Source organism: Leopardus geoffroyi, chromosome B4, assembly GCF_018350155.1.
Source record: "Leopardus geoffroyi isolate Oge1 chromosome B4, O.geoffroyi_Oge1_pat1.0, whole genome shotgun sequence".
Lineage (NCBI taxonomy): Eukaryota > Metazoa > Chordata > Mammalia > Carnivora > Felidae > Leopardus > Leopardus geoffroyi.
Genome location: NC_059341.1, coordinates 77,163,283 through 77,175,714, shown reverse-complemented (window position 1 = coordinate 77,175,714; position 12,432 = coordinate 77,163,283). Strand labels below are relative to the sequence as shown.

At 52.6% G+C, this 12,432-nt stretch overlaps 1 protein-coding gene across 2 annotated transcripts in view; it reads left to right on the top strand.

Moving 5' to 3' along the window:
* The window catches only part of FAIM2 (Fas apoptotic inhibitory molecule 2), a 34,221-nt gene extending 22,504 nt beyond the window's left edge, over window positions 1-11,717 (top strand). For both annotated transcript variants that reach the window (XM_045463164.1, XM_045463165.1), the window contains one exon: window positions 8,148-11,717. In XM_045463164.1, coding sequence (XP_045319120.1) covers window positions 8,148-8,297 — 150 coding nt within the window. In that variant the 3' untranslated portion in view covers window positions 8,298-11,717. The remainder of the gene's footprint in view (window positions 1-8,147) is intronic.
* The last annotated feature ends 715 nt before the right edge of the window (window positions 11,718-12,432 follow it).

The following is a 12,432-nucleotide window of genomic DNA, read 5'->3' as shown; positions in this document are numbered from 1 at the left end:
AGATAACATCACAGTCTGTGTGTGTATGTGTGTTTTAATGTTTATTTGTTTTTGAGAGACTGAGCATGAGCTGGGGAGGGGCAGAGAGAGAGGGAGACACAGAATCCGAAGCAGGCTGCAGGCTCCGAGCTGTCAGCACAGAATCCAATGCGGGGCTCGAACTCACGAACCGTGAGATCATGACCTGAGCCGAAGTCAGACGCTTAACTGACTGAGCCACCCAGGTGCCCCTCACGGTCTCTGTGTTTTAAGGAAGATTAGCCAGAAGCTGTGTGGGTAGGCCAGAGCCTGAGAGACCAGTTAAAAGACCACTGCAGGCAGAGTGCCAGAGTTGGGGACAGGGTGGCAGGAAGAACAGGTATGTTGGTCAGTACTGGATGCTTCAGGGCCTGATGGTGTTTGGATGAGTGAAGCTGATGCTTTGTAGGTGTTGGCCCCTGCCCATGGGGAAGATACATACAGCCCTCTGTCCTCAGTCCCTGCAAGAAAGGAGGGTTGAGGTGAGTCCTTAGTGCTGGCAGGGACCTATTTGCGCTGAGGCCCTGAGACAGCATGCTCCCACCCCACACGCACCCTCATAAACCACACACACACACACACACACACACACACACACACACACACACAGTGTTAGCTGTCAAGCTGGATGAAAGCCCCATTTTCCTGACTCTCAGTCCAGCTATTCTTTCGACTCTATCTCCCTGTCCCATTTCACAGGTGGGAAAATAGAGGCCAGAGAGTTCCTGCTGCTTGACTCCCTCCACAGCAGAAGAACCCAGGGAGGCTTTCTCAACCTTTGAGATCAGGCTTTCAGCAGTTACTTCCATCCAACCCCAGCAGAGAATCTGTGTCCCTGATGTTCCCCTGACTGGCCTAGGCCAGCCCCACAGCATCTGGAGGATTCTGGAAAGAGACTCCTGTTTGCCCCCGCCCCTGCTTTTTTACTCAGGGCTGTGACATATGCCCTACCTTCTTCACAATTAGAGAAACACTTTGAAAAGCAAAAATGGCTACCCAAACCCAAGGCAGGGGTATCATTTTATTTTAGACTTACCTTTATTTCATTCAGAGCTCAGAGGCTCTTTCACCTCAGTTTTTTACGTGAGCCTGAAAGATCAAGTGAGAACCTTCTCTGTTCTGCTACCCACCCTCCACCACTAAAACAGCCCTGACACCTCACCTGCGGCCTCATCTGAACCCTCCGAAGTTGAGCGCTCTCCTCTGAGGGCAGCAGCGGGGAGCGTGGATTGACGGGTAATTGCTCCTTCAGGGGGAAAGTGCACTAGGTGTCCCCCTCCCAGGACCCACCTCGGTTTCACTTCCTGAGGCAGTCCTCCTCAGGAACCCATGCCCTGCCCAAACCAAGCCCTTCAAACCAATACCTTGACCTGGAGACAGTGAAAGGAGTCCTCCTCCCAGCTCCACCCCCTCCACCACCAGGGGTGGGGGACTGAGGGAGGGACGGTTCAGAGTCCCTGTAAGGAGCTGGGCAGAGGAGTGTCTAACTGGCATGCTGGGGCAGGGAGGGCAGGAGTCACTGCTCTCAAATGCAGAGCAGAACCAGGAAGAGGTGCTATGAGAAGGGCCAGGGGAGCCCTCCAGGTGGCCACATGCACCCCCACCCAAATGACTTTCAAGATCTAGCTCATCCTCTTACCACTGTGACCTTGGGCAGGTTACTTGACTCCTCTGCCTCACCTGCTTCGTCTTTATTTTATTTTTTTTTAATTTTTTTTTTTAACGTTTATTTATTTTTGAGACAGAGAGAGACAGAGCATGAACGGGGGAGGGTCAGAGAGAGGGAGACACAGAATCTGAAACAGGCTCCAGGCTCTGAGCTGTCAGCACAGAGCCCGACGCAGGGCTCGAACTCACGGACCGTGAGATCATGACCTGAGCCAAAGTCGGCCACTTAACCGACTGAGCCACCCAGGCACCCCTCACCTGCTTCGTCTTTAAAATGGGCCTAATATGAACTATTCCACAAAGTCGTGGTCGTAATTAAGATAATACATGAAAGGAAAAAAGAAAACAGCCTGGCACTTGGAACTTGATAGTTTCTCAACTACCATGGTAACTTTTACCCTTATCGTAAATGTTAACCTTGTAACTCAGAGCACCAAATTTTGGAGCAGAGTACTTGGGTTCAAATCCATGCTCTGCCGTATTCTAGCTGTGTGAACTGATAAAATCATATAACCTCCCTGGGCTTCCGTTTCCTTATCTCTAAAATGCAGGTAATGATAGTACCCACCATGTAGGTTGTTGTAACTTGAAAGTGAATTAACATATGCAAAGCACTTAACAAAGTGACGGGTGCATCATTAGTAATCGATGATATTGCCTGTTAGTGGTAGTCAGTTGCAAGATTTGAACCCAGGTCTGTGGGACTATCTATGTTCTTTTTTTTTTTTAATGTTTATTTATTTTTGAGAGAGAGAGAGAGGGAGAATGAGTGGGGGAGGGGTAGAGAAAGAGGGAGACACAGAATCCGACGCAGGCTCCGGGCTCTGAGTTGTCAGAACGGAGCCCGACAAGGGGCTTGAACCCCCAGACTATGAGATCATGACCTGAGCTGAAGTCGGATGCTTAACCGACTGAGCCACCCAGGCATACCTCCCCAGTCCATGTTCTTTTTTTTTTTGTTTTTAATTTTGTTTAATGTTTATTTATTTTTGACACAGAGAGAGACAGAGCGTGAGCAGGGGAGGGGCAGAGAGAGAGGGAAACACAGAATCTGAAGCAGGCTCCAGGCTCTGAGCTGTCAGCACAGAGCCCGACGCGGGGCTCGAACCCACGAACCGTGAGATCATGACCTGAGCCGAAGCTGGATGCTTAACCGACTGAGCCACCCAGGTGCCCCTCCCCAGTCCATGTTCTTAAGCACCGTATTACACTCATGCCCTACCTCAGAGGACCACACATGGGCTCTTCCACATACTTCCATACGCTGCTCCCCTTTTATCCTGGGGCAGGCCTTCTGGCTCACACACCTGCCAGACCCTGTTCCTTCAGTGGCTGCCTAGAGGTGCTCCCGAAGATGTAAGCTTCGTGCAGACGTTGTCTGCACCATTTAAACTTTTGACACTCAGGTCAAAGTGAAGACAAGAGAAATAACTTCTGTTGGTACCAGGCCACAAATGGACCCACGTCTTCACTCAGTGCCTCTCCTCCACTCCCCTACTCCCTCACCCTGTCCTGCATCCCAGCCTTTAAACGCACAGGGCTTGAGGCTGGCAGCCTCTTTCTACAGAATCCTCGAAGCCCAGGCTCACCCTCTAGCCCAGAAAGTGGTGGCAGGGCCAGATGGGCCCAATGCTCCCTGTAGCCCCCCAGGAAGCCTCAGTTAGCCTTGAGCTCTGTGCTTCTCTTTCCACCTCTTCCAGCCTTCTACACACACACACACACACACACACACACACACACACACCCCGGATCCCAGAGCAGTGTCACACGCTGGAAGGAGAACGGGATTTGAGGTCAGAAGATCTGAGCTGTCCTGTTGGCTGTGTGAGGTGGGCAAGTCCCTCACACTCTTTGTGCCCCAGATTCCTCAGAGGGTTCAGCAACTTTTTTGTATGTTACTTTAATCTTTCTTTTAAAAATTTCTTATTAGGGGCGCCTGGGTGGCTCAGTAGTTTGAGCGTCCGACTCATGATTTCAGCTCAGGTCATGATCCCAGGATTGTGGGATCGAGCCCTGTGTCGGGCTCCCATGCTGAGCAGGGAGCCTGCTTGAAACTCTCTCTCTCCTTCTGCCCCTCTTCCCCTGCTCATGCTTTCTCTTTCCCTAAAAATAGAAAATGAAATAAAAATAAAGCTTTTTAATTAAATAAAATATGAAGACATTCGTTCACATATTTCAGTTTTTAAAATCTTACAGTACGTAGATAAAGCAAATGCTATTTGCTTGTCCTTCACTGCCTTGCCCAGTGGTAAGTGCTGCGATCAGTTGTCTCCTTCTGGACCTTTCTACAATGCATTTTATAGGTATTTGCTATATAGGCTTGGATGACATATAGTTTTGTGAGTTTTTTGTTGTTGTTATTACAGAAAGGGGATCGTATGAGGCAGATTTTTGTGCAGCTTGTTCTTTTCTAATAATAGCGTATATCAGAGATGTTTCTGCCTTGGTGCTGCTGCCCGTAGTTTATTTAACCATTTCCTAGTTGAGAGTTTAGGGTTTCCAGTATTTCACTGTTAGAACCAGCACTGCTGTAAATGGCCTTGGGCGTGCTGTTTTGCACACTCATGCTGGCATTTCTGTAGGATGGACATGGTCCACGAGCTATTTTTTTATGCTGACTCAACACATTGTAAGGCCAGCGTTTTGCATCCGGTGCCTGTTTGTTGCTGGCTCTGAGCTGGCCTCTCCATGGCGTGGCTCCCCCAGCCTCACATCTGGGAGGAGAGGACAATAGACATAAGCCCAGGTCCTGGACACAGCAAGGTCCGGCCAAGTGTGTGGCCAGGGGGCCCAGCCAACAGGGTGAGCCAGGAAAGTTTGCCTTCCGCTCCTCTGCCCTCTGTGCATGCCCCCTCCCCCTGCAAGCCCACTCTGCCTGCTTCTCTATCAGAGTAGGAGACAGATGGTCACTACCTTGCCCAGCGTCCCAGAGCTAGTGAGGAGCGGAATTGAGGCTGCAATCCAGGTCAGGTGGACTTCCAAGCCCGTGCTCATAATCGCCCCCATCTCTCCACCTTTGAGGGGGTCATGCCTTGATGTCCCCCTGCACGGAAGAAAAATGACCATCAGCAAGCCACTCACTGGCTCTGAGACTCCTTTCCTTGTATGTAAAATAGTGATAGTAATTCCCACCTCCCAGGGCATATTGGGCGACAGAAATGAGATAAAGGATTAGTGTGTGAAAGGGCAACTCAGATGTAAATTAATAGCCTCCTAGTCCCACTCCTGCCTCTTGCCCCTAACCCATGCTCCTCCTCCCACGTGCTCCTCCTCTTGTGTTCAGCTGGCCACCAACTCTAGGAAGTACCTGTGTCCTTTCAGATGTCAGCGGTCAAACCAGCTGAGATCTTAGCTGCCAGATGTTAACTATAACCAAGATATCCACTCCCAACCAAAACATTAGTTAACGATGCTTACCAACACCCAAGATTATCGGGCTACTTGCCCCTGTAATGAATGCAAGCTCATAATGTAATCTCTGATAATTTGCTTTCATTAGACTGTCAATTCTCTGAAGGCAAGCTCCTTGGAACATAGTAGGTGCTCAATAAATATTGGTGGGACTAAATGAGGGAAAGCCTGCAGCTGACTCGCAGGCATGAGGTTGCAGCGACAGGTGCAATGGTATTGGAATCTGGGGCAGGCTATCCCAGAGAGCACCACGTAGATAAGCATCCGTGGCTATAGGCCAAGGGCAGGGGCGGAAATCACTTCATTCCTCTTCCTTCCAAGAGCAAAGCCTGCTGGCTGCTGTAGGAGGCCTCCTGGGTGGGTGCTCCATGGAGGAGCCACCGCCAGACCTGGTTGGGTCCGAGCCTTCTAGGTTAAGAGAGTCAATTTCATTAGCTCACCCAGGGGTGACCAGGCTCTGAGAAATCAACCAAGCAAGCCACTGATTGATAAGCCAGATCAGCAATTTATTAACTTATGCTGGCAGCATGACTGCTAAGCAGCCTGTAGCATTCAAGTCGGTCCCTCTCCTTGCGCGTTCTCTCTTTAGAGGGCAAATTTATGTGAGAATCCGAATCCTATTCAGAAGGAGCCGAGTAGAACCAAGTGACAGGATACGAAAGAACAATAAGCGTTGAGGCTGCATACATCTACTTACCCTCAAAACCATGCCATAGTGTGGTCATTATTACTGTCCCATTTGGTAGAGGAGGACACTGAGGTTAAGTGGGTGATGGTTACCGAGGGGTGGAACCGGCCCTCAAACCCGAGCGGTCTGACTCCAGTCCTGCGTTCTCATGCACCGTTCCCTCAACGCTGCTGAGCTCAGGGAGCCTGACGTGCCTGGCACAAGCCCCCCTCAGCCCTGGCTGTGGCTCTCCGCGTTCCTTCTGTTAAGGCTGCGTAGCGTCCCCTAGTAACATTTCCGCCTCCTGGATGAGCTGTTGGAGACACCTGGCTCTCAGCAGCAGCATACACGTGTTCTCAAGGGGGCACCCCTCCTTCTGCATGTAACAACTATAAAGCCACATTAATAGCTCACGTCCATTAAGTTCGTACCACGTGTCAGGCACCGTGCCAGCCACTTGGTGTGCATTATCTTATTCTCACGGCCTCAGGAGGCAAGCACACTCATCTCCCTTTTACAGACCCGGGCTCAGGGAGGCTGCCTTGCCCAGGGTCCCAGAGCTAGTGAGGAGCAGAGTTGAGGCTGCAGTCCAGATCGGGCGGACTTCCAAGCCCGTGCTCATAATCACCCCCCTCCCCACCTTTGAGGGGGTCATGCCTTGATGTCCCCCCATGCTGGAGCTGTTCCGTATTGGAGCCTCTGGCCCTTGAGCTCTAGTCCCTTTCTCTCTGTCCCTTTGCCCCACTGCTTCTGCCACACCGAATTCCTCACTTTTCATACCATGGCCCGCACCTCCCCATACCTTCTCTGTGTAGCAAACTCCTACTCATCCTTCGAGGCCCAGGCAAAATGTCACCTCTCCTGGGCTACCTTCCTCCTGCTCAAGCAGCCCTAATAATGGAATTTACCAAGGTTTCTTTTTTTTTTTTTTTAATGTTTATGAATTTAGTTTGAGAGAGAGAGAGTAAGGGGGGGGGAGCAGAGAGAGAGAGAGAGAGAGAGCATCTCTGTACTGACAGCACAGAGACGGATGTGGGGCTCGATCCCACAAGCCATGAGATTATGACCTGTGCTGAAATCAAGAGTCTGACGCTCAACTGACTGAGCCACCCCAGGTGCCCTCTGAGTTTTACTGCAATCGTCTGGAAGTGTTCCCCACTAAGCGGTGAGCCCGGAAGGCAGACATGGTGTTGTCTCTGCCAGCAAATCGCTTGCACCAACTCTTGCCCTACACGTATTTATTGCCTAATGAACGTTCCAGAGGACCCAAGGAACACAGGTCTTCCACACACAAGTTACGGAAGAGCCGGGCACAGCCCAGTTAACAAGAATGTGAATGCATTTTAAGAATCCCAATCCCAGGTCGACCAGTGGCTCATAACCTTTGGGTCGCTAGTGGAACTTTTTGGCTTCATTCTCCCAGAAAACTACACCATGACTGGGAAGTGTCATATGCCATTTCTAGCGGCTGTTCTGCTTCCTATTCTTGGACCCCAGAGAATAGCTAAGTGGGAGGAGTAGGAATCAGTGTCGACAGTAGGAAGGTCTGGTAAGGGGGCAGCAGGGTGGCAGAGAGGAGCTGCCTCTAAGGGAATAACTGTTCCTGGTCCATGAGGCCAAGAAGGTGCCCTGGGGAGAAAGTGTTTCCTGGCAGGAGACACATTAACCCCTGGTGCTGCCCATGAACAGAATGGCTAAGCGTGGGGGCCCTGGTGCCGGCCTGCTCAGGTTTAAATCCTCGCTTTGCTACTTCCCAGCTGTGTAACCTCAGGCGAGAACTTAATATCTTTGGGCCTCGATTTCCTCTGGGAATAATCCCTACTCGAGGAACGTTATTAGGACTAAGTGGGCTAATGTCTGCAAAACACAGAAGAAGTACCTGTTTTCTCCTCACTGTTACATGAAGCATTCCCTCATCTTCTAAGGGCAGGGCTCTGAAGCAATGGTGAGAGGACTAGGCCTCAGCTTGAAGGTCCCCTCCTCCAGGAAGCCTTCCCAAGCTCACTGTCAAACTCACATGGGTCGGTTCCTTATTACCGGCCACCCCCCTGTGGCACTTCGCATTTCTCTTTGGTTACACTCATACTAATAACTAGTTCCCCTCTAGACTCTAAGCTGTATGAGGTCGGGGATCTTGTCTGTCTTGTTCTTTACTATTTCCCTGTGCTTGGCACATAGTAGGTGCTTGGGAAACAGGTGTTAATTAGAGATGGAAGGTGTTGGGAAAGTTCCAGATTCGGGCTGTTCCAGGAGGGTCACTGAGTGGCCAAACCGTACATGATGGTAACGAAATCAGAGAGGGCCTGGGTGGGGACACTGGGCCCCCTTGGTCAGGGTCAGAGCGATGGACTTTCTGACTTCTCTCTTTTCCCCCTTCCCTCAGTTCCTGGCATTTGACACCCAGTTGCTGATGGGTAACCGACGCCACTCACTGAGCCCTGAGGAGTATATTTTTGGAGCCCTCAACATTTACCTAGACATCATCTACATCTTCACCTTCTTCCTGCAGCTTTTTGGCACCAACCGGGAATGAGGAGCCCTTCCTTCCTTCCTTCCTTCCAAGAATGTCCCCTTGCTGGTCCTCTGACCCTCCCTGTGCTCCTGCAAGCCCAGATATAAAACTAGCTGCCAGCCCATCCTGTGGCCTCCCCTCAGCCCGACACTCACACCCTCACCCTCTGCAGCTTGTACCCAACCACCAGGGGCCCTGTGGAACTGAGGTCACACCATCCCCTGTGCTGCCCCTTCCCCCCAGTTGCATCTCCCAAAGTGGACAGTCAAGGCTGGAGGCTCCCCTGGGTTTGAGGACCCACAGAATGAGTGGGAGGAGCCCGACAGGATTCCAGATGTGGGAAAGGGACCCCAGGAAGCCTAGCTGAGGCCTGCACCCCACCAGAGTTCCTCCTAAGACTGCCACAGCTGTGTGACCTTGGGGCACACTGTCCTGTGTCCAATCCACTCCTCCCTTCTTTCCTTCCAGATCAGGCACTGACCCTTGTAAGGAAGGGGGTGGGAGGACAGCTGGGCAATGAGGCGAGGCTGCTCTGCAGGGTGGGGGGATGTGGGGGGACCAAATGGTTGTCCCAGACTGCCAGTCCTCTCTGAGCTTCGGGACTAGCAGCTTGTTCTCGGCACTTGAGCCCTGGGGCCAAGGGCAATGGGAGAGGGACAGGATACCAGCGCCATCTGCACTTGCCTTGGTTTAGCTTCCTGGGCCATGATGGAGCACTGTTGGGGCAGGAGGTGGGGACAGGGGGCTCTGCTCCTAAGTGGGGACCTACCTGTCCTGGGGCTGGAAGGGAGGTGGGAGTCGGCAGCCTGCCGAGAGGCGTGGGCTCTGTAGTAGCACCCATTCACCCAGACCTTCATCTCCCTGGGGGTGTTTGAGGTTGGCAGGACTGAGACCCATATTCCCACATCCTCTTCTCTTGATCCCCTGGGCTGCCCCCGACCCCACGCCTGAGGCTGAGTGGAGTGCTTGGGCCCTAGAGGATCAGATGTTCCTGGAGAGGGAGGGTTATTCTAGCTGCTGAACAAGCCCCCGTGGGAGGGAATCCTGCCCTGCCCCACGGCCTTTGTGCCCTTCTTATTTCCTAAACTCTCCCCCATCTGCTGCCAGGCCTCCTGAGGCCTCAGCTGGCAGTACCCCATGTCCCTCCCCCTGGCTTCTCCTAAGCCCCCTCCATTCCTTATCTCCTTATCTCTCCAATCTGGAAGCTGTTCAGCTGATGCTAACAGCCAGGGCCAGTCCCTCCAGCTGGTCCCATGTGATGAAGTCGGGTCTCCTTATCAGCCTCCAGGCGGCTGAGATCTCCGGCAGGGTGTGCGTCAGCCACCTGGCCCCCTGCAGGCCCTGCTGGGGAGGGGACCAGGGGGCCACACCTGGGGGAAGTGTGTAGCCGGCACCCAGCAGCCGACTCTGGGCCAGTGGAAAGTTACTGGGTGGAGTCAGGGAGGCTCAGATACCTGTACCTTCCCTTGGCCTCTCCCTCCAGGGCTCGCCTCTCTCCCCTGTGCTGGGGGCTCTGTTTGCTCTTGGAGGGAGTGACTAGGTATGTTACCTGTCTGTTTTGACTCTTCCCTCTCCGCCCTTCCTGTTGCCAGCTTCCAAAACACACTGCAGAAGCATTTGAAATTTTGTTCCACCTTGGGTATTTGAGGACAGAGGGAACCAAGAACAGATGGTGGTGTTGGTGGATGAGACAAAGGCAACTGGGAGCATGGCTGGGATGCCTACTCTGTGCTGGTCTAAGTCAGTCCGTGAAAACAATCCTATAAAGGGAGTAGCCTGCATATACCAACTGCAGAGGGAAAAGCTGAGGCGATTGCGGGGACTGGTAACGAGTCCAACGTCATACAGCTGACAGACAAGGTTGGGGCTGGAATGAGACTGGGCAGTCAGGCCCTGACAGCTCTGGAGATTTGTTGGCCTCAGTGCCACCCCTGGCCTCTCCCTCCCCCCACTACCACCACCAAATTTTGTACTTTGTAGTTGCCACCTTCTGGGCACAAGATGGGAAACCGGAATCTGGTTTCTGATTCACGGCCTCACTGCCAATGGGCTCATGGTATTAAGCTGTGATTAGTTTCGTATCAGCAAGATGGAAGACCATGGCCAGAGAGGTGCCAGAACACTTACTTGCACTGACTTCCTTATGCAGTTGCTACCTTTCTTCACTTCCTCTCCTGAGCTCTGGTCCTAGCTCCAGAGGCATCACTCCCCCACTCCTTGGCTGCTATTCTCAGCCTGGGCCTTGGTCATGTTTCCCAGAATCCTCCTGTCCAAGTCCTCCTCTTCCTGGGACAGTTTTTGCAGAAATAGGATTGAGAAGCTTATCCAAGGCTGGGCTCCAAAAGCTTGGGGGAGGAGGTAAGCCCTCAGCAACAAACAACATGACTGGGCAACTTGGCATTCTCAAAGCAGCGTGTGCTGTCCAGTCTCCCGCTCTGGGTCCTGGGAGGGATCCGGGACACAGTGAGCTGGCAGCAGAGTCAGGGCTCGGTGCCCTCGTCCCCGCTGCATCAAGGCCAGAAAGAGCCCCAAGAACACCTGGATGGGCCTTGGAAGGAGGAAGGGGGTGGGGGAAGGTGTTACAGGAATGTGGGATTAGGAGAAACCTGAGCTGACCAGGTGCCACAAGCTGCAGAGAGGAGAGACCGCTGGCCCCATACATTTTTGGCAGGGGTGGGGCTGGGCCCAGGAAGGGGTAGTTGGATTTTACAGAGCTGGAGGCAGCCAGGAATCTGACCATCTGTGATGAAGTCGGAGGAAGACAGATCAAGAGATCCTCTCCTGGGATTGTAGCTGGGCGCCTGGGAGGCACAGGGAATTCCCCGGACTCCTGCCCCAATTCCCAGGTGCATGTGTGGCTCCTGTGTTGCCCGTGGAAGCCCAGGAATCTCAGGGGAGTCAAGATCCAACAGATACCCGTATGTTAAAAGGCTCTGCCTCTTGCTCCCTCAGCCTCCTGGGGACAAGTCCAGGAGCTATCAGCTCGCCTGGTGGTGTGGGGGCGGGGGGGGGGGGGGGGGGGGGGGGTGTGCTGGATTTCACACAAGCCCTTTGCTGCCCCTCGGTGGCCGCCTGAGGAAAAGCAGGGTCTGGTTCTGCAGGGAAGAAGCATAAGGGCTGTGTGTGGCCTGTTTCCGGCAGGATTTGGTTTTCACTCTGGGCTCTTCTCAGACCTCTTTCCTCTTCGGCCTCCGACTGATCCCTTTAGTCCAAGCATCGTCACATCTCTGGGACACTGTTCACCTGTCTGCTGGAAACCACCCTGCACCACCCGGCAGCCAGAGCTTTCTCCCAAGTGACTGAGGGCAGACTACCGCCAGACACAGTCCTTTTGGCCTCAGCTCCTCCAAGTTTCCCAGGGTCCGCGCCTGTTCCCTTCCCTGGCCTCACCTTCCTGGTCCGTGACTGACAGGAGATAAGAATAAAATTATGACACCTGAACCATTTCCTCGGCCTGCCTTTTGCTTGTCGCCTCAGATGGCCGGGGAGTCTGTGTGTGAGGTTTAACTCAGATTCAATGTGAAAGGTTCACACCAGAGCTGTTTCTCCCAGCATAGCTAAGTGTGAATTAAATCTCCACATTTATCTTGATGTGGAAAAAGAAACACTGATCTTCCTGTCCGTATATACCCTTTGCAGAGGCTCTTGGGATCCCTGGACCTGTCACAGCCCTACCAGAGGTGCCTCCAGATAGAGAACCTTCCAGGGAAGCCTTTGTGCATCGTTCTGTTAGAAGATGCTTCCTTATTTTGACCCAAAATCTGTTCCTCTAGAAGGAGGGCCTATGTCGTAGCTGGAAGGATCCCCAGGAGCAGTAGCTTTAAGAGTCACCCCCTCCTGTGGAGCCTTTCTCAGTCCTTCCCCCAGGTACCCTCACTCACCCCTCCTAGGAGCCCCCCTGCCCTGTACCACCCTGGTTACATTTTAGTCGCTCTTTCTATCTCCTTCTATGACACTTGAGCTCCTTGAAGGCATGAACTGTGTCTTGTTCACGCTTGAATCCACAGGACTTACGGCCAGTAGTCTCAATAATGCCTTTTGGATGAACGGAGGGATGAATGAATCTGCGCCAACCCGTTGGTTTTACTGAGGAGGAAACTAAGGAAGAAGGTGCAGTGATTTGTCCAAGTTTATACATGAGTTAGTGACTGCGAGT